The sequence below is a fragment of the Hemicordylus capensis genome, chromosome 5 (genome assembly GCF_027244095.1).
Source record: "Hemicordylus capensis ecotype Gifberg chromosome 5, rHemCap1.1.pri, whole genome shotgun sequence".
In the NCBI taxonomy this organism is placed as follows: Eukaryota; Metazoa; Chordata; class Lepidosauria; order Squamata; family Cordylidae; genus Hemicordylus; species Hemicordylus capensis.
The window spans coordinates 7099093-7120001 of NC_069661.1; the positions used below are offsets into that span (position 1 = coordinate 7099093).

The 20909-nt window shown below is 47.3% G+C and overlaps 1 protein-coding gene across 4 annotated transcripts in view; it reads right to left on the reverse strand.

The window, feature by feature from the left end:
* Nucleotides 1-803: 803 nt before the first annotated feature.
* The window catches only part of PTPRA (protein tyrosine phosphatase receptor type A), a 202493-nt gene continuing 182387 nt past the window's right edge, over nucleotides 804-20909 (reverse strand). For all 4 annotated transcript variants that reach the window (XM_053251717.1, XM_053251719.1, XM_053251716.1 and 1 more), the window contains 9 exons: nucleotides 20271-20406; nucleotides 18653-18802; nucleotides 17757-17850; nucleotides 17183-17259; nucleotides 15386-15520; nucleotides 13452-13577; nucleotides 12482-12633; nucleotides 10687-10822; nucleotides 804-5304 (listed from right to left, as the gene is read on the reverse strand). In XM_053251717.1, coding sequence (XP_053107692.1) covers nucleotides 5230-5304; nucleotides 10687-10822; nucleotides 12482-12633; nucleotides 13452-13577; nucleotides 15386-15520; nucleotides 17183-17259; nucleotides 17757-17850; nucleotides 18653-18802; nucleotides 20271-20406 — 1081 coding nt within the window. In that variant the 3' untranslated portion in view covers nucleotides 804-5229. The remainder of the gene's footprint in view (nucleotides 5305-10686; nucleotides 10823-12481; nucleotides 12634-13451; nucleotides 13578-15385; nucleotides 15521-17182; nucleotides 17260-17756; nucleotides 17851-18652; nucleotides 18803-20270; nucleotides 20407-20909) is intronic.

The window sequence follows — 20909 nt, forward strand, 5'->3', positions numbered from 1 at the left end:
AGCATCAACTGGAGTTTGGCTTTATCAAATAGTCATGTTGATAATTCACCTGCACACATGTAGTCCTCAATGATATCTGCATAAACCAGTAATGGATCTTGCTGGGAATGGAGGCAGTTGACAAAGTTTTCCTTATCACCTGGCCAGGATGATAGAGGCAAACAAGCTATCCCGGAATGGGAGAGCTCACCCTGGGGCCTTTTGGACTCCAAGTCAAAATTAATGTTCAGGGCACTTTTACAGATTATATGAAAACTGGAAATGGCTGTGTGTATGTTGAGGGTGGTTCTGATCCAGCCCAGATAAGGCCTTTACAAAAAAGGGCCCTTAAGTATCCTGCTAACTGGGCAAAGAGGCACCTTTTTAATCTGGTGATTCTCTTTATTTAGCAGGGGGAGAGTAACTGGCCCTATCCACCCCTAGCACAGTACTTCCAGTGACTGTTGCCAGTGTCTTATCTTATGTTTCGTTTTAGAATGTGAGCCCTTTGGGGACAGGGAGCCATCTTGTTTATTTATTGTTTCTCTTTGTAAACCGCCCTGAGCTATTTTTGGAAGGGCGGTATAGAAATCGAAATAATAATAATAATAATAATAATAATAATAATAATAATAATAATATCCTGGATTGAGCTGGTATAGCTTTTGGGCTCCCCACTCCAAACAGATGCATTTGAAACTGGGACGGAAGGGGCTAGTTACCCTCACACTAACCCAAACGTACACACCCTGCCTGTTTCGCCCTTCCCACTCTGACTAATGTGATCTTAGGTATGTTATTGTGCAGGAAATAACCAGGCCATGTTAAAAAAAAGAAAGCATTTACTTAGTCAACAAAAAAATAAAATAAATACAAGATATTAAGACATTCAGAATGAAGGCAGCATGAAGGAAGTTACAGCTATTGAAACAAACAGAGAAGAGAAGCAGCTTAGTTTAAGTCTGCATTAGCAATCCTGATATAGCCAAGTGGTATGAAAGAAGCAGGTCTACAGGAGGGACTGGGTCCGGGTGAGCAAGTTAGTTTTGGCACGTGAGGCTTGGCCCCTAGAAGCAAAGACACCAGTTGCACTCACCCCAAACGGCAACACAATTGCTCAAGCAGCAAAATAACAGACACCGTTTCTGCAGAAACACACACAGTGCTTCACTGTACAGCTTTACTATGGACAGTGGCTTACACCAGGATCCTGAGAACAGTTTGCCCCTGGTGACAATTTGCAAGAGGGCTCCGCTGGGTAATACAAGGCTGAACCACCACGGCTGTGATCAGAAGGAGGGACTCCCTGACCCGAGGCCTCTTTTGTATGCACCCCATGGCTGCTGCTATACTGACTGAGATAGGGGTTACCTGAATACATAGAATGCACCTTTAATAGTTTGGCAGCACTGCTTGTCTCTTTGGGAGGTGCATCACTCATAGGATAAGCATGATGCTAAGGAAGACCATCTGGAGGACGGTGGGCAAAGCCACAGGAGAGGGGCCTAAGAATGCAGAGCTTTGGGGCACCTAAGCCTGGATACCATAGGTATTTGCAGGACCAAGGGCAGGTATGCTCAATTCAATCCCACAGGAAGAAAATCAAGGACAGCAAGAGAGGTCAGGGATATGTAAATTCTCTTTCAGCTAGTACCACCTAGGTTAAGCCAGGAATCATTCGGGCCGACGCTGATATCAGAGTAGTGACCCCAGAAGTTGATTTCTCAACTCAGAAGAGCTCTTGGGCAACTTATGGGGAAGAACTGCTAAGTACTGTGCCCAAGGGTACCTGACACTAGGCAGGGGCCATGTCCAGTTTGACAAACATTTCTGGATCCAATCAGCTAGGCCAGCCATGGACAACCTGCTGAGCTCAGTTCCTAAAGGTAAGTCTCCATGCAGACACAGCATTCCTTGGCAATGGTGGAATGAACAAAAAACTTGGCTTGCAAGGAAGGGCATGTCAATGAGGGAACTTCCAGTAGTTTCCAACTGGAGTAAGGACACCCCAAGCACCATTTGTACCTTTCAAAAGAAAACACTCAACCCATTTGACTTGCAAGCTAGGCATGTTTCAAAATATGAGGAAACCAAAATTCTGGTGGAACCAGCAAGTCCCAGTCCTCTGTGAGGAAGCCAACAAGTTAAACAGAAAGAGTCAACACTGCATCATGCACATAGGGAAGTACAGAGCTGGGCTGAAATTACAAGGAAGCCGTTTCAGGCTAGACATCAGGAAGAAGGTCCTAATTGAAAACGTTGGCACAAGGCAGATTGTTTCACTGCCAATGGTGGACTCCCTGGTGCTGGAGCTCTTCAAACAGAGGCTGGACAAGCATCTGTCAGGGATGCTGCAGCAGTTTCCTGCACTGAGCAAGGGGCGGGACTAGAAGACTCCAAGGTCCCTTCCAACTTGACATCCTATGACTGCATGTCTGAACAACCTGGATCACAGACTGAGGCAAGAGGGCCTTCTGACAACATTAAGGCCAAGGTCATACAGCTGCCTCACTCTCTGGTGCATCCACACCTTAGTTACACAGATCTATACAATGATATTTCAACATGTAGATCACTCATGCACTAGATCTAAGTCAAGTCCATCAAGCCACCTTCAGTGACAGAAATTAAGAATAGCAGCATCTGGTATTAGGCAACACATTTTGACACATCCATTTTTCACAATTTGAATTTGAGGATTCCAAGAAAAACATGTTTTATATGGGCTTGAGTGGATGAGTTATTCACATATTGTAATACATTTGTGAGTTGTACAGATGGTATGCCAGCCCTTTAAAAAACAAACTATGCACTGTTTTGAGTTAGAACTGTGTGGGCTGTGGACACGCTCACATCCTACACCTGTCACTGCAGAATGCAGCTTCTATGGCACACATCACTCTTGGCCTCTGGTCAGAGACCAGATGGTGCCAATTGGAGACTCTGTCCTATTCATACAAGCATATGCATCTATGCTGGCCCATGACAGCAGGGAAAACATGAAACACTTGAGCTGCTGCAGGATTCAGGTCCCTCCAGCCAGGTCCTTTGGATTCCAACTGGGCCATTCCGAAGCAATGCATATACTACTGCTAAATGGAAAGGGCTCTCAAAGCATATATGGACATCTAGGTCAAGGAGGGTTGCAAGCAATCCCTCCACCTTGCCCGTCCTGGGCTCCCCTCCCCACCTTAAAGGCAGGAAGTGGTGCTCCTGCTCGTCCCACAGAGGGATCATGGCAAATCAAAAGGGGCAGATACCTCGAGACAAAACCAAAACATACCCCTAAAAAGAGAGTGAGAGAGAGAGAGAGAGTTGCTCCCACAAAAATGGCAGTGGGTGGTGGAGAAGAAGAAGACAAATAAGAAATGCCAAGCAGCAAATGAGAGGTTTATGGAAACTACATTCACTTCAAATAAAAGCAGGCAGCATTTCAAGAGACTCCTGGTTCCTTCCCTTCCTCCCAAAGGGGGAGAAACCCAGGCCCACCCAAGAGCACCTTCTGCTGTACAAGTTGATACGAAACGTAGGCATCCTGCAGAGCTTGCATATCATAGCCACAGAGCTTGTGCAGGGTGTTGCTGGTAGTCTGTGCCTCTCCAACACAGTTACAGAGGAAACAAAAGGCTTTGGGGCATGATTTATACTCACATCAGTGAGAGGAAGGGCAGGTCGCTGATCAGACCTGTCACATGGGGAAGGAGGAGGAAGAGAAGGGCATGAGGCTCAGCAGGCTGTGTAGACCACTCAAAAATATACAAGAGACACACCTTCTCTCTCCAAACAGTACTGCCAGGCCAATCAAACCTCTTGTAGAACAGCAGAAGTAGACACAATGCTCAGTATTAAAAATGGCAGCCACCACAACCCCTCTGCAGTGTTTAGGCAGGCTTATCAGTAACCTTTTCTCTGTTCCCACCAGCCAATTATGGGAGTGGGTAGGGTGGGATGAATGCACAATAGGGTTGACACTGCAACACAGGCACGTCTGCCTAAAGGTTACAGAAATGTTGGAGGATGACGTGCCACAGGGCTACCGTTTTTGCGACAGCTCCATACTGAGTAGACTGTGCTGTTCTACTCTAAGTTGGGGGTTCTCAAAGCTGGATCCCCTGGTGTTGTTGGACTAAAAGTCCCCTCAAGACTTTGGCCATTGTGGCTGGAGATGAGAGGACTTTTAGTCCAACGACATCTAGGGGCCCAGGTTTGAGAACCCCTGCTCTAAGTGATGGGTCAAATCTGAAGCAGCAAAGACAGGCAAAACAAACAAGTCGAAACCCATTCCACTGCGCGGGTAGGCAGGAGTAACACTGTAAACACAATCACAGAGGAAGCAGCTTAGCTGGCATCTGATGCTGCAGCTTGAAAAGTTGCTGGCCAAAGGCGAGAGCGGATGAGGCATAGAGGGGAATGTTAAGCATGGCTGTTGTTCGAAAGGAAGTCTTGAAAACCACAACATTCAACATCATCTTCACAGCTAGATACAAGCTGGGCGACTTTCCTTCCTCTCTCACTGAAATCCAAACATCTTCCCAATCTCAAACATCTTGGGATCTTCCACCTGCAGGAGTTGGTTGATTAAGCCCAAGCCTCACAATCCCAAACTCCAAGGGGTGTGTGTGCCGAGTAATCCCATGTGCCCCTTCCTGCCAAGTGTCCAAGAACTCCCTGTGCACAGTGACCACAGAAGGGGCTGCAAAAGATACTGCTTTTCTCTTCCTGTACAAAACCTCTGATAAATATACTATTTGTTTAAAAGAACTGGAAATTTGTAGCCACTTTTTTGGGGGAAATTCTTTAGAAATGCTATTCATGAGCCACTATTTTTTCTTTTCTTTTAAAAGAAACAGCTGATATCTAGAATGAGATTTTTTTTTAAAGGCTTTACTTCCCCAAGGCGAAGAAGAAGAAGAAGAAGAAGAAGAAGAAGAAGAAGAAGAAGAAGAAGAAGAAGAAGAAGATTTACAAAACAAAAACAGCCTGCATCAACTCTCCAGGGGAGAGATGTGACAATATTAATCCAAATACCACATCATTGCATTCCCCAATAAAACACTGGAAAAACAGTGTCTACAACCTTTTTCTAACAGTTTTGCTACATATAAAATCTCCAGCTAATAGGAATCTTATGGTACCAACCCTCTAAAACAGTTAAGATATATACACATTTTGGGGGGTGGGGCGATATTAACAAACATAATATTACAAAGTATTAAAGAAGGCAGCTCTTCTGTTGGTTGATTTATGTCTTCATTTGAAGTTGGCGTAGTCTGAAAAGGCGTCAATGTATTCCTGAACCACCTTGTAGCAGAATTCGTACTGTTCCTGGGGATTGGACAGAAAAGAAAGCACCAACTTAATGAAAGAAATGAACCATCAGTCCCTAGGCACACAAAAGCCAATGCTGTAACTTAACCCCCTCCCTGCCTGTTTAGTTTTGGTCATTTAACACCCCCATAAAAAGGAGGGCTGAGCCAAAATGCACCCCTTCCAATTTCACCCCCATTTTCAGGCAGTAAGGGTGTGCAAACTGGTTCGGATCCGAATCAGTTTGACATTGGTTTGGTTCGAAGGTTCAGGGTTGAGCCAAACCACCTCCGGTTTGGCTTGATCCTGAACCAAACATTTCCCCACCCCACCTACGTTTGGGGGTTCGACTTACCCCCTCCGGGGGGCTTCTCCAAGGTGGCAGGGTGTGTGTGTGTCCATAGAGGTTGCCCCTCCCCCTGCTGGCCTTCCTTTCCCTAAAAATCACCCGGTTCGGCCATCTTCAGCCCTTTCCGGGCCTATTCCCTGGCGCGGCAGCTATTTTGGAGGGGACCAAAACCAAACTGGCACAGAGCAGTTCGAGCTCGGTTCGAACGTGAACCGGGCCAGGTGGTTTTGTGCACACCCCAGCAGCCAGCATAATTGGGGGCAATTTGGTGAAGGGAAATTGAGGGGAAAGATGGTGGCAGTTAGCTGCTGCTGAAAGAATGCACTGTTACATAACCAGCAGTGGCATAAGGTGGTGGTGGGGAGGTGCCCACTTCCAAAATCTGAGGAAAAAATGCTTCATGGTGAACTTTAACCCCAGCCCTAGTGAAAAAGCAGGCAATTCCTGATGAGATTCAACTGCACGGCCCTTTTGCCCTGCTATTCCTCATCCCAGTGCACACACTGAACAAGGAAAGCCCTTTCCTTTGCTTTCCTCAGTTGGCTTGGCTTGCTTATTTATTTATTTACTTACTTACTTCTCGCCCTTCCAAAAATGGCTCAGGGTGGTTTACAACAGAATAAAAACAATTAAAACCAGTTAACAATTAAAATCAAAACTACAAAAACAGAATAAAACCAACTAAACATTCAAACAGTTAAAAACCCTGGAAAACCAGGGCAAACATTTAAAACAATTTAAAACAGTTTGCAACAATTTAAAAACTCTGGAAGGCCAGGCCAAATAGGTAGGTTTTAAGGGCTCTCTTGAAGGACAGCAATGAACTCAAATTAAAGATTTCTGCTGGGAGTGCATTCCATAGGCCAGGAGCAGCTACAGAGAAGGCCCGCCTCTGAGTCGCCAACAGACGAACTGGTGGTAACTGGAGACAGACCTCCTAAGATTACCTTAACGTGTGGTGGGGATCATGCAGAATAAGGGGCTCTCTAAGATAACTCAGACCTAAACCGTTCAGGGCTTTAAAGGTAATGACCAGCACTTTGTATTTGGCCGGGAAACATATTGGCAGCCAGTGTAACTGTTTCAAGGCAGGCATAATGTGGTCTCTCTGGGTTGCCCCAGAGACCAATCTGGCTGCCACATTTTGAAGTTTCCAAACTACATACAAAGGCAGCCCCACGTAGAGTGCATTGCAATAGTCAAGCCTGGAGGTTACCAGCTGATGCTCCACTGTTTTGAGGTCATCCTTTTCAAGGAATGGGCGCAGCTGTCGAATCAGCCGAAGCTGATAGAAAACACTCCTGGCCATGGCCTCTACCTGAGATACCAGGGTGAGGCCTGGGTCCAGGAGTACTCCCAAGCACACAAAGAGTTCCCCAGATGCCTCTGGGAAGCTGTAGCAATCAGCCCTTCCTTACTCTAAAGAGGAACTGGAAGTGAACCGTGTCCTCTCTGTCAGGCAGTGACCTCTGGGGAACAGCCACTCAGCACACGGTGACTGGGACCTAGGAGGCCTTGAGGCAGGAAGTGAAGAGGTTCCTTGTTCTCGGCAGTTGGAGGCAGGCAGGGAAAGCAACAGGTTGGCTGGCCAAGCCATGGCAGCAACCAGGAATCCTGCAGGGGCCTTGCAGAGTCTCTACCATGGTTTTGGTGAGTCCAGAAAGAAGCCAGGGCTCTGTCTTCACGACAGAGGATACTGAGCAAATATCTGTTCCTGAACCAGGCTTTTCAGGGACAGAGGCTAAAGAGCGGAGTCAGATAAAAGTGACAAGAGATGATGTTCTAAACTGTCTGGAAAAATTAAAAACTAGCAAATCACCAGGGCCAGACAGCATACTGGAAAGCAGCAAATGTAACATTGATTTTCAAAAAGGGATCCAGGGGCAATCTGGGAAATAACAGCTGGTTAGCTTAATGTCTGTTCCAGGCAAATCGATGGAAACATTCTCAAGGATAAAGTTGTTAAGCACATAGAGGAACAGACCCTGCTGGAGGAGAACCAGCATGGCTTCTGCAAAGGTAAATCTTCTCTCAATAACATTTTGGAGTTCTTTGAGCGTGTCAACAGGCTTGTGGATAAAGGCGATCCAGTTGACATAATATATTTGGACTTCCAAAAAGCTTTCAACAAAGTTCCTCATCAAATGGTCTAGAGAAAATTTAGCAGTTATGGGATAAGGGGACAGGTTCATATGTGGATTGGTAACTGGTTGAAGGACAGAAAACAGGGTAGGAATAAATGGACAGTTCTCTCAATGGAGGGAAGTAAGAAGTGGGGTCCCACAGGGGTCTGTGCTTTTTAATTTATTCATAAATGATCTAGAAGTAAGGGTAAGCAGTGAGGTGGCCAAATTTGAAGATGACACCAAACTATTTAGAGTAGTGAAATCTAAAACAGATTGTGAGGAGCTCCAAAAGGATCTCTCCAAACTGGGTGAGCGGGTGACAAAATGGCAAATGTGGTTCAATGTTGGCAAGTATAAAGTGATGCACATTGGGGCAAAAAACCCCAACTTCCAAGTATACGTTGATGGGATCTGGGCTGTTGGTGACTGATGAGGAGAGGGATCTTGGGTTCATTGTGGACAGCTTGTTGATAGTGTCGACTCAATGTGCGGCAGCTGTGAAAAGGCCAATTCCATGCTAGGGATCATTAGGAAGGGGTTTGAAAATAAAGCTGCTTATATTATAATACCCTTATACAAAACTATGGTGCAGTCACATTTGGAATACTGCATACAATTCTGGTCACACCTAAAGAAGGACATTGTAGAACTAGAAAAGGTGCAGAAGAGGCTAACTAACCAAGATGATCAGGGGCCTAGAGCACCTTTCTTATGAGGCAAGGCTACAACACCTGGCACTTTTTAGTTTAGAAAAAAGATGACTTTGGGGAGACATGCTAGATAGATGTCTATAAAACCATGCATGGTGTGGAGAAAGTGGATAGAAATGTCTCTCTCTCGCATAACACTAGAAACAGAGTCATCCCATGAAACTGATCTATATATATAATTCTCCTGGGTGTGCCCAGGAGAAATGCATCCCGGCAGCCCAGCTGATTGGCTGGGCTGCAGGGGGCGCCTGATTGGCTGGCAGCACACCCAGGAGAATTCGCTTGCTGGGTGGCTGCGGAGGCAAGGCGGCGGGCCCAGGGCCGCGGCGGCGGAGCCCAGTGAGGCGGCGGGCCCAGCGCGATGGCGGCGGGCCAGGCCGTGGTGCCGGGGCCCAGCGAGGCAGCGGGCCCAGCAAGGCGGGGCAAGGCGGCGGGGCCCAGCGAGGCAGCGAGCCCAGCGAGGCGGGGCAAGGCGGCGGGGCCGGGCCCGGCCGCGGAGGCAAGGCGGCGGGCCTGATGGCGGCACTCTGGGGCCGGCCGCGGCATCGGCGGCGGCACTCTGGGGCCGGCCAGGCCCGCTGGCGGCGGCGGCCGCACTCTGCCCCGCCGGAGACGGGGGGCGGGAGGAGAGAGAGAGGTAGCCTGGCCTGGCCGGGCCTGGCCGCGGAAGCGAGGCGGTGGGACTGGCCGGGCCGCGGAGGCGAGGCGGCGGGACTGGCCGGGCCCGGCCACGGAGGCGAGGCGGCGGCGGCTGCACTCGGCCCCCGCAGGGCGGCGGCGGCCGCACGGGTCAGCTAGTTGCTAAGAAATTTAGGACCAACAAAGGGAAGTATGTTTTCACACAATGCATAATCAATTTGTGGAATTCTCTGTCAGAAGAAGTGGTGACAGGCAACAACCTGGATGGCTTTAAGAGGGGTTTTGATAACTTCACGGAGGAGAGGTCTATCAATGGCTACTAGTCAGAGGGCTATAGGCCACCTCCAGCTTCAGCGGCAGGATGCCTCTGAATACCAGTTGCAGGGGAGAAACAGCAGGAGAGAGGACATGCCCTCAACTCCTGCCTGTAGGCTTCCAGCAGCATCTGGTGGGCCATTTTGTGAAACAAGTTGGGCCATGAGCCTGATCTAGTAGGGCTGTTCTAATGTTCTTTGTTCTCTGTCCTTCAACCAGTTACCTATCCACACATGAACCTGTCCCCTTAAGTTTGCTAAAGAGCCTTTGGTGGGGATCACAGTCAAAAGCTCTTTGGAAGTCCAGGTAGACTATGTCAACTGGATCACCTTTATCCACATGCCTCTTGACACTCACAAACAAGTCGAAAAGGCTGGTGAGACATGATTTACTCCTGCAGAAGCCATGCTGGTTCTCCTTCAAAAAGGCCTGTTCTTCTATATGCTTAACCATTTTATCTTTGATAATGCTTTCCATCAGCTTATCAGGCACAGAAGTTAAGCTAATTGACCTGCAATTTCTCAAATCGCCCAGGACACCCTTTTGAAAATTGGTGTTACACTGGCTACTTTCCAGTTCTCTGGTACAGAGCCTGATTGTAGGGACAAGTTTTTATTATTTTTATTTTTTTATTTTTTTGCAAGGAGTTTGAGAATATCACATCTGAGTTCTTTTAGGACTCTTGGGTGGGCGCCATCTGGTGATTTGCTAATTTTTTCAGACAGTTTAGAATGTCATCTCTTGTCATCTCTATCTCAGTTATTTAGCCTTTAGCCTTAGTGTTTCAGAAAAGCTGGTCCATTGTGACTAATTTTCTCACCAGGGTGCTCCAGATCATAACTGGAAAACCACTGGCATAGACTGAACAATGGAGATGGGCATGCTGGTTATCTTGGCTTTTGGCACAAGGTGTTGGCTCCTCCAATGCTAATGGTTGGTTCAGATGAAGGCTGCAATTTTGGGAACTGCAGTGGATGCAGCTGAAGTGACAGAGAACATCCTTTGCACATGAAAGGCCCCCAGTTTAATGCCTGGCATCTCCAGGTTTGCAGTGGGTTAATGGAAACAGCAGGCTCCCTCCAGAAGTCCCTGCTAGTACAGAAGGTTCTTCCATCCTACTTCCTTATTAGCTGGAGGAAGGAGATGCAAGATATTGGGTATGGGCAGGAGTCAAGGGCCCACTAACACCTGCAAATGGAAACCTCTTACCACCCTAAAGAGATTAATCCCACCTGCCACCCCTTCCCCAGATTATGCCTACCAGTGTTTGGACCATGTGTGGCCTCTGTAACCTCAAGCTCTTCACCGTCTGAAAGACATCCAGAATTCCCTCGGCTTTGACCCTTTCCAAGACAGTGCCTAATGCACAGAAGGTCCCTGTTCGTCCTGCTCCAGCACTGAGACAAGAAAAAACGACAAGAATGAACACAAAAGTGAGTGACCAACCAAGGCTTTTGTGCTGTCCAAGCGATCCCACCCAGTGATGGCAGAGCCCAATGATGCCTCATGGCAGCAGCTACAAGCATGTCTCGAGGATGGGCCAGTGAAAACGTCGTCTCATTTAAAAGGGAGTCAATCAAATTCCCCAAACCAGCACCCCATCAAAACTTAGCAAGCCGCACAGATGTGCACTGCTAGCAATCTATTTGGAGTCATAAACGGGTGGTGCAGACATAATGCTGGCTCTTTTTAAAATCTAAAGTCAGAGCTCAGAAGCCAGCTGTAAGAAAGCATATGCCCTGCCCTGCCCTGCCCTCTTGGGAGCGTGTTTTCCCCTCCTGCTTTGACTGCAGACAAGAAAATATTGGCATTAACCTTAAGGCAAGCCAGGGTTCATGTTTAACAAGGAATAGAACCCAAAATTAAATCATGGTTTCCAGTCCTGGATAAAAGGGAACCCTGTTTTGTGTTAACCACAGTTAGGATTGGTGCAGATGTTCCCCTTAGCTATAGTTTAGGTGGGGGGTTGTCCCAGAGCATAGGGACAGGAGGAGGGAACATCCATTCATTCCTGAAGCTGCCTCCTTATTTCTTAATGGTGGGAGCTAAGACGCCAACTTTATGTCTGCAGTGACAACTTTATGCCATTCCCCCTACCCTCAGAATTTCCCTCCAATAAGCTTAATTCATCATTCCCCTAGCCACAAGCTGCCTGGTGCACGCGCAGTGCCACACACTGATGCCCATCCAGCAGGACTTAGCTTGTGTGCTTCATAGTTGGGGATGGTGCTTTTGACTGGCCTGCTCTGGAAGAGAAAACACAGGCTACCCTGCTGAGGATGGACTTGCGCTACAGAGCTAGGAAAGTGTTCTCTGGGAGGCTTGACAGGTGGGTTTTGCTTTCTATAAGGGGCTAGGTGATCACCATGTCTGGCATTCAGAATGGATTTCACCCCCTTGACTTTAGCTCATGCTGTCTTCACTCAATATAATCTTTGCCATTCAAGCAGCTCTGGTGTAGTAAGCCTTTTTAATTCCTGCCGTCTAGGAACCTGGATGGTAAGAGTCAATCGTTTTGGACATATACTAGGGATGTGCACGAACCAGTCAGGAGGCCATGTTGGAGGCCTCTGAACCGGTTCAGAGCTGGACCGGTCCGGCGGTCCGGCACCGAGGGGGGGTCTACCTTTAAGGGCGGGGGGTGGGGTAGAGCTTACCCCTCCCGCCGCTCTTCCCCCTCCAGCACTGCAGTTACAAGAGAAGTTTTTGGGGCGGCAGCATTCCTCGCTGCCGCTGCTGCCCCCATCATCGCCGGGAAGTCTCCGTAATAACAGCACGCATGCGTGCATGGTGGCGCATGCACACCTGTCGCCGCCATGCGCGCGCGCCACCACGCGCGCATGCGTGCTGCTATTACAGAGACTTCCAGGCGACGACAGGGGCAGCGAGGAACACTGCTGCCCCAAAAACTTCGCTTGTAACTGCAGCGCCTGAGGGGGAAGAGTGGCGGGAGGGGTAAGCTCTACCCCTCGCCCTTAAAGGTAGACCCCCCCTCGGTGCCAGTCCAGACCATGCACATCCCTAACATATACAGGGTGTATAACCCATCTGATTACCTGCAGTGTACAGTGATGGGATGGTTTCCAGACTGCTGCTGCTGTTTCTGCACAGCTGCAATGATGTTGATCATTCCTTTCCCATCAGTGGGGATGCCGACCTCTGGCCAGCCATGGAAGTGGAACTGTCGGATCTGCCGGCTTTTGTTTTCCTGTCAGGAAAAATTGACACACACATAAAGAAAAGCTTAAATCTGAATCCAGCGAGATCCCAAGAAATATGCTGTACTTGAATCTAAAGGAAGAGAGCAGTGAAGCTTGCTAGCAGTGCGACTGATTGTTAAGTCAATAGGTTGTCTGTAGCAATCTTCCACCCTTCTTACCAAGAACTTTCCTATCCACACTCTGCTCAGTGTTGCCTCCCGACTGTTGGAGGATTGATGGCATAAGGGGATGTGCTACAGATGTCATTAAGAGGGCAAGCCACAGTGGGACATTCTCTCTCCAAGAACTGGGAATACAGTGAGCTGCCCAAAGGGAGCCAGCTAGACAAAGGAAAGGACAAGAGAGCAGAAGGGGGGACAGAAAACTATCTACCAATATTGCAGTGGTTGGAGACACCAAGAGACAGTGGATACACTACATGTTCCAGATATTCTCTGAAGTGTTTCAGAGAATTTCTCATATTCAGATATTTATGGAGCCAGACACTTTGGAAAGGGGAATAAATGCTATTTGTTTCCCAATATTCAATTGGAAAATGCCAGTTGTACTGCTCTCAATTATCCTATAACTTCACGTGTGTATTTTAATACATAAACCATGTATTAGACTTGCCCTGTATGTGACAGGGAATATTCTAATTGGCCCAGAAGAGACCAATACAAATACCATTTTAGGGCAACCGGGGATGACTACTGAACCCGAAAGAAGGCAGCAGGGGAAGGGGGAGTTTGAAGAGGACAGAACACATGCTGAGAAGCCGCTGTCAACCCCAACACGAAACTGCATTGGGTCTCCTAGCACCTACCCTGGTGTTCGTCACTAGCAGGTCCCGCACTGTGTAGCTCTCACACTCCTCCTCTTTCTTCAGTTCCACAGTGATATCACCGTAGGATACAGAACCATCTGAAGGCCAATACTGGGCACACTTCTCCTGAGGAGTCAGCAAAAAGCAGGAGAGGGGATGAAAAGAAGAAGGACATAAAGGCCCTGGTAACAAATGAAGAGGAGGATCAAGGACAGCTGTGAACTCACAACAAATGCAGACAGGACCAAAGTGCTGCAACATACTCTAAAATATATTATTATTTTACATTTATATCCCGCTCTTCCTCCAAGGAGCCCAAAGCAGTGTACTACATACTTGAGTTTCTCTTTCACAACAACCCCGTGAAGTAGGTTAGGCTGAGAAAGAAGTGACTGGCCCAGAGTCACCCAGCTAGTTTCATGGCTGAATGGGGATTTGAACTTGGGTCTCCCTGGTCCTAGTCCAGCACTCTAACCACTACACCACGCTGGCTCTCATATACAAATTCTACTCAAATATATGGTACTGTATGCCTATAGGGGGGTTAATTATATCCTTCTCTCATGTTGAGTTTATAAACAAATGACAAATATTTCGAAGTATGCTGCAATGGTTTACAATTTGTGGTTTATTTATGATGTGAATATTGCAACAGGTAATGTTGGCTTACAGTTTATTGCTTGGTCTTTTAACATCTCTTATATTTGATCATTGCTAATATTCCCGTGATAAAGATTTGTATAGAAATATGTTGAATGACAATCCAAACAGTTGTTCTGTCTACGTTTTGGGACATAAAAATTCCCTAGAAGGCAAAAGCACAAAATCTTCCTGACCTCCTTTGTATGGGCACAAATTCCTTCATGGGGGGGCAACACTGGTAGCCTAAAAGGTAGACCTGCTTGACTGGGAAGTACACACAGGCCAGATCAAGTCTTGCACAAAGTCCTTGCCAAACATGCAAGCCCACATATTGTAAGTAGAATAAGTTATGGGAGGAGAGCTTGTCTGTGGCAGCATGCAGGAATCATTCCCTTTGCTATGCAGTTCGTCCTGGCTTGCATTTGAATGGGAGACTATGTGTGAGCACTGTAAGAAGGTATTCCCCGCAGGAGAAGGGGCCATTCTGGGAAGAGCACCTGCATGTTTGCATGCAGAAGGTTCCAGGTTCCCTTGGAACTTGAGAGTTCCTTGGATTCCTGAGAGTCTCTCTGAGAGAGATTCCTGCTTGTAACCTTGGAGAAGCCGCTGCCAGTCTGTGTAGACAATACTGAGCTAGACGGACCAATAGTCTGACTTGGTTCCTATGTCTGGCTGTGGCCTTCATAGCCAGACATTCTTAATGGCTGCTCTCAGCCCTTACCTCGCAAGTTCTCTGTGCTCCCCCGCCCCCCGCCCAAAGTTAAAAATGTAAGATAGCCTTGCTAGATGTATCATGCTTACAGTTGTAGCCAACCACAGACTTTCAGGAAGCTCACAAATGGGGTGATTCCAGAGCTCTCTGGGCAGGGTCACTCGCTCACTTGGGCTTTGGAGGCACCCCAAAGAAGCCTGGCTGACCCCCCTCCAACTCCTCTGCACATGCCAGGGGAAAAAACAAAACAAAAACAGGCTCCCTCTCTTACTTGACACAAAGCAAGGTACCTCGCCCTCTTCCCAGATCTCTGTGATTAGCAGAGAACATGTGGGTGGGGTCCTGTGTCATGCTTGCTGCAAAAGCAGCCATCAGGAAGAGATACCTGTTTGCCAACAGTGTCCTGGATACCCTGTTCTACCTTTGTTGAGCTCAGATCGCATGAAAAATGGTTCCCAGGGAATCTCCCATCTAGGCAGCTCACAGAACCAGACTCACTTTAATTTAGGAGCAGAACTGCATCATCATATGCCTTTATGGCTATATGCTGAGTGTCTTTCCTCACTCCCCATTTGCTCACCTGACCCCGTTCTTCCAGCTCTGTCAACATAACAATGGAGCAGGATTTCCACTCCCATATCATCCGCCAAAAGTCCTCTGTCGTGTGCTGGAGAGGCCCTTGGCTAGCAATGTAAGAGTCCTTCTGGCGATAGCCCTGGAATGGGAAGATAGAGTTACGAGGTACTGATCATCTGGACACATGGCAGCAAACCACCGCGCCCAGTGGCTACCACCACCAAAGAGGCATTTGCCTTATGGAAACAGAAAGGGCTCTTTCATTCTTTGTTCCTCCATTTAAGAGGACGACAACGACAGATTGGAAAGCAGCTTAGTCATTTGGAATGTGTCAGCTAAGTAAAGTTCAGTAGAGACAGGAAGCCGAATTCTCAGGTAAAATGCCGGGAGATCATCAAGGGCTCTTTAACCCTGATGCCCGACAAGCAAAAAGGAAGGAAGGAGACTGCATGGGGTAGTGCTGATGCCTCCATTTTCCAGTCTGACAGAATATACAGAATAAGATGATATAATACCGGCGATGAAATTTGCATTGCACTGCTCCAAAGACAAACTTCAAATGACCTCTTTAATGTGTAAAAGATATTAAAACAACTTACAGATTTTTCCACAAAAGAATGTAAGCTAAAACAAAACCAAGCAAACATTGGGTGAATACACCAGTGCTACATTTAGCAAGCCAGCTGAAGGCATGCTAAATGTAGCACTGAGGATGGTGCATTACACCCAAACGTTTGCTCGGTTTTGTTTTAGCTTACATGTTTTGTGGGAAAATCCTTAAGTTATTTTAATATCTTTGACGCATTAAAAAGGTCATTTGAAGTTTGCTTTATTATACAGAAGACCACCCTTTAACTTCAGTTTAATCAGTCTAGAATCACCAGCACTCCTATTACAACATGGATTAGAACAGGATTTCCCAAGCTTGACTCCCCAGAGGCTGTTAGACTACAACTCCCAAAAGCCATTGTGGCTGGGGTGGTGGGAGTTGTAGTACAACAGCCTCTAGCGAGCCTAACTTGGGAACTCCTGGGTTAGAAGATGCCACCCACAAATATACAAGAATAGAAGATGCCGCCCACAAATATACAAGAATAGAAAGATCTCTATTCTTTCAGCACCCTGATTTTAGAAAGGTGAGCTAGGTTAAGAGGAAAGTAATCAGTATTAAGTGAGTGCTGGAGAGGGGTGGTGAGCTAGGAGTCTGGCTGAAATGAACAGCTCCTGTGGAACTGGCAGGGCAGAGAATGTTTTGTCTCTAGGGTGGCTGGTACATGGCTAATAAAGCTGACTGAATTTACAGGAGTATTAACAAAAAGCTAAGAAGCCTTATTCCCATGCATTTCCAATGGAAATCAGGCACACCCATGCAGCAACCATTCCCAAATAACCAGTACTGGTAACTTCTTCAGCACAAGGCCCACTGAAATGAAGAAGAATGGAGTGCAGGTAGGGAAATTGGTAGAAAATGGATAAGAGGCAGGTCTTTTCAATTTTGGGAGTGATCACGTAGTCAGTGGGTCATTTGATGGATCCAAGAGAATCAAGTAGTAAAATTATGCCTGGAGTTTACAACTTCAATCAGTAGTTGAATGACTGCATATTTGAATATTCCTATACACACATTAAAAATTCTCCATGCTCATAGAAATATCACATTTTACCTACCAACACAACAAGAAAGTTACCAAAAGGAAGGAGAAGTGTTACGAGAAAAGTCTGAAAATGATTTGAGTTCAAATCTTCTTCATAGCATATTGGAGAAGGAATCAAGATCACAGAAGAGAAAAGAGTCACTCACATCAATAAAGGAAGCATTCACGTAATCAGTGTTTTCTTCACCCCTCTTCACTGGAATGATCACTCGGTTGAACTCATCTGCACACACACAAAAAGGCCAGGAAAACAAGGTTCCAGTTTGAGAGCAGGGGTAAAAAACATTTGTAAGTGTGTGTTTAGATGAGGATCTGACATGGTTGTGCTCAGAAGATATGGATTTCCACAGCAACCTCTGAAGGGAGATATCTGTCAAACCTTTGCCCAGGTAATGCATTCAGAATGGTAAAGATGGCCCTTCACATTCCAACATTGAAATGCATAAATGTTTTGTGGACTGATTATGACTGGGTATACAATACACACACACCTCCCGTGGGCAGACACAAGCAACTGATAGTGCTTATATGAACAGTAACTCATCAATGTAGTCCACAATTCAGGAACACAACACAACAGGCAATCCCTTCCCACTCGCTCCATTGCCATGACTTAAATCTTCATCTGCCCTACAGTGCCTTAATCCTCTCCTGCTCCCAAGCGCTCTCCACCCCACCTTGTCACCGACACAAAAGCCGGCTCCCCTGAAGGACACTCACATGGAATTATCTGCAGCACCCTGTTTTTCTTCATGTTGGCTGGCAAGTTGCCCGTCCTCATCTTATCGTTTTGAATCTTGATTGAGGTTAATTTCTGTAGAAAGGAATGAGAAGTCACACACACAAGTTACTGTATAAAGACAGGCTCACATAACCCCAAGAGTGAAGATGCAGTGGGCTAGCAGGTGGGCATACTCTCATCCACTCATCCACTAAGATGTACATAAGACAGACTAATCCTCCTGTTACTTAAAAAGAGGTAGGTAGGCAGGTGTGTGTGTGTGTGTGTGTGTGTGTGTGTGTGTGTGTGTTCCACTCTCCATGGCTTGCCTTCTTATTTTAGGATCAAAGAATTGGTAAGATCAAAGCCAGCCAGTCCAATCTCTTGCTGCAAGGTAGGACATCTAACTCCATCTCACAGCAGAAGAGTGAGTGCTTAGAAGAAAGTAACTCCAGGTGATTGATTGGGAGCCAGTGTAGAGGGTTGGGATATATTTGCTTTGCCCTTAGTTCAAATCTGGGTGGGGAAGCCCAGAACTCTCTCTGTTCTGTTTGAATTACCTGGCTGCTGTTAACAGCAATCTGATTCACTGTAGCCATCTTCCACCTCTAAGGAGAGTTCATCCCAGCCTTCCGGCCTCTTAATGACCTTCCAAAGGAATTCCAAAACCATAGTATAGTTTGTATGTTGCTCATAGCAACTTATCATGGGTTCTGTGTTCAGGAAAATTGGAAGACTAATCTAGAGTCTAACACAATGCTATGACCCCATGGATAAAGACAGATCACTTTTCTCAATTGCTTCGATCAGTTATGAAATCAGGATTGCCCTAGGTGCTTCATAGCCACACTCTTCACCAGCAATCCTCAGCTAAACTTCCATGGCCATCACCCACCTTAAACTCTTCCTCCAGACCATTGCTGCTGGTCCCCGGGATCTTGTTGTAAATCTTCTGGAGATGGATCTCCAGCGAGGTCACCTCCAGCTCTGTGTCTCCATACAGATAATGCTCCAGAAGAGCTTGGTAGATGAATACATACTGCATCTGAAGGAGAGAGAGTAAGTTATGGCGAGAGTGAGAGAGAGAGACTTCACATCTAATCAAAAGTTGGTGCATTTGCAGGGCCTAAGAGGCTTAGCCTAAGCAAGACTCCTTGAGCGGATGGGGTACGGGTGGCTCCCCTTCCACCATTAACCATCTCTCTGAATAGAGACTTGTTTCTTCATGGATTTCAGTTACACTCAGGATGCTGAAATCTCTTCCCAGTACCAAACCAGATGGCTTGCCTGCATTTGTGTGTGGTCAGAGCCAGCCCAAGGACTCATAGTGCCCGAGGCTGCAAGCTTTCTCTTCAACAGTGCTGTGCTAGGCCAAATGGACTCTCCTCCACCGGGCAGTACACACCTCCCCCTTACCTGGCAACATGCCAGCACTGCTCCTGCTCCCTCCCTCCTTTCAGTCAACAAAGGGTCAGCACTGCTGAACTACCTTCTCTTCCTCCTGCCCCTGCTATTTTAAAAAGGGAAGGGAAAGCACTGAAAGAGGCCACGTGGAAGGGAGGGAGAGGGAGAGAAAGAAGAATGGCTTCTGCCCACTCCTGTCTTCCCTTCCCCGCTTTTTAAAACAGTGGGATGGGAAGGAAGGAAGGAGAGGTGGTGTGGTGGCAGCATGCAGAGGCGCTCTGACCCCTGGACTTTGAGGCCAAAGTCCAGGGCCTCCACAGCCCCCGGGGGCCCCCCAATCCTCTTTAGTCTGTCCCAAGTGGTGTGGTCACCTGGCAGAGCATGATGATGCTTAATTTGCAGGATGGGCAGGGCCTCCAAAGGCCTTTAGGTCCAGGCTCCCAAGTTACCTAGGTGCACCTCTAGCAGCATGCAGGAAGAGGCATGTGTGAGGCACCCCACCCCCTGCCCTGAGGTGACTGCTTTAGTTAGATATTGCCAGATCTCATGGGCAGACCAGCCACATGTCCAGAGAATTCATGGACTACCTAAGCCCTGGCAATAGCGCAGTGAAGTTGGGGAAGCCTCCACCTCCAAGGTGCTTATCATCAGGGCTGTATGTGTCTGTGTGTCTGAAAAAGGCCACACAAGCAGACAATCCAGCCTCTGGTACAACGCTGTGCACCATAAGATCTTCTCCATTCACTGAATATTTCCCGCCTGGTGGCTAATGGGATCTCAAAAGCCAGAAAAGGTGCTAAGCAGAACCTGCAACTGGGCAGGTTGTGGGGCTTCACAAAGCTCTTGGTTGAGCAAGTTTCTATCATTTATTCAGGATGCAGAATTTGAGAGGCCTTGGCTCAGAGGACACAGTCATTTCCAGTATAAGCCAAGCAACCCTAAAAGGGGTTTTGAGAGAAGTCCCAGAGATCCCTGAGCCTCTGTTCTTTTATGTATGCAAAAACACTCAGATTTTAAGCGCGTTTACAAATAATACAATTATGGTGAAAGCAAAGAAAGTGTTTTGGCCTGCAAAATGTCCTGTTTGACCTGCAGGAGAAGATACTTACATCAGTCTGTACCATCTGGCAACGCTGTGCCCGGATGCGGCTCACAAACCCGTAAACATCTACCTTCCTCTCCGTGTGCATCATGTCCAGCATGGCATCAATGACAATGAAAGTTCCTGTTCGTCCCACACCAGCACTGGTAGGAAAAAGAGAAATCCGCCCCCCCTGCCACTTAATATTCAGCCATAAGAAGAGCCTTGCTGGATCAGGCTCAAGGTCACTCTAGTCCAGCACGGTCTCCCACCGTGGCTCACCAGACGCCTCAGGGAAGACCAAGAGCAGGAGATGAAGGCAAGATATTCAGAGGCTGGCTGTGGTGTCCCACTGGGCTTGTTCAAAGCATCCGCCCCTCAGCGCAGAGGCATCACAGCCAGCCATTTGAAATACTGTTTACAGAAATGTGCTTCTATCTTTGAGACAAAGGATCACTCTTGGCTGTGGGACATGTCACATTCCCATTCTTGTACCAGGGATTTATAGGTTGCATGAATGTTATGGTACCATGGTAGCCTATGTCAGGAGGGCTAGAAATTGTTTCAGTTCCGTGCCTCTTGGAAGAACAAGCTGGCAGAACAGCCTCCTCCTTAGACAGCCCCCCTCCTCCTCTCTGAGAGTCAATATATTGTGGATGATGGGAGG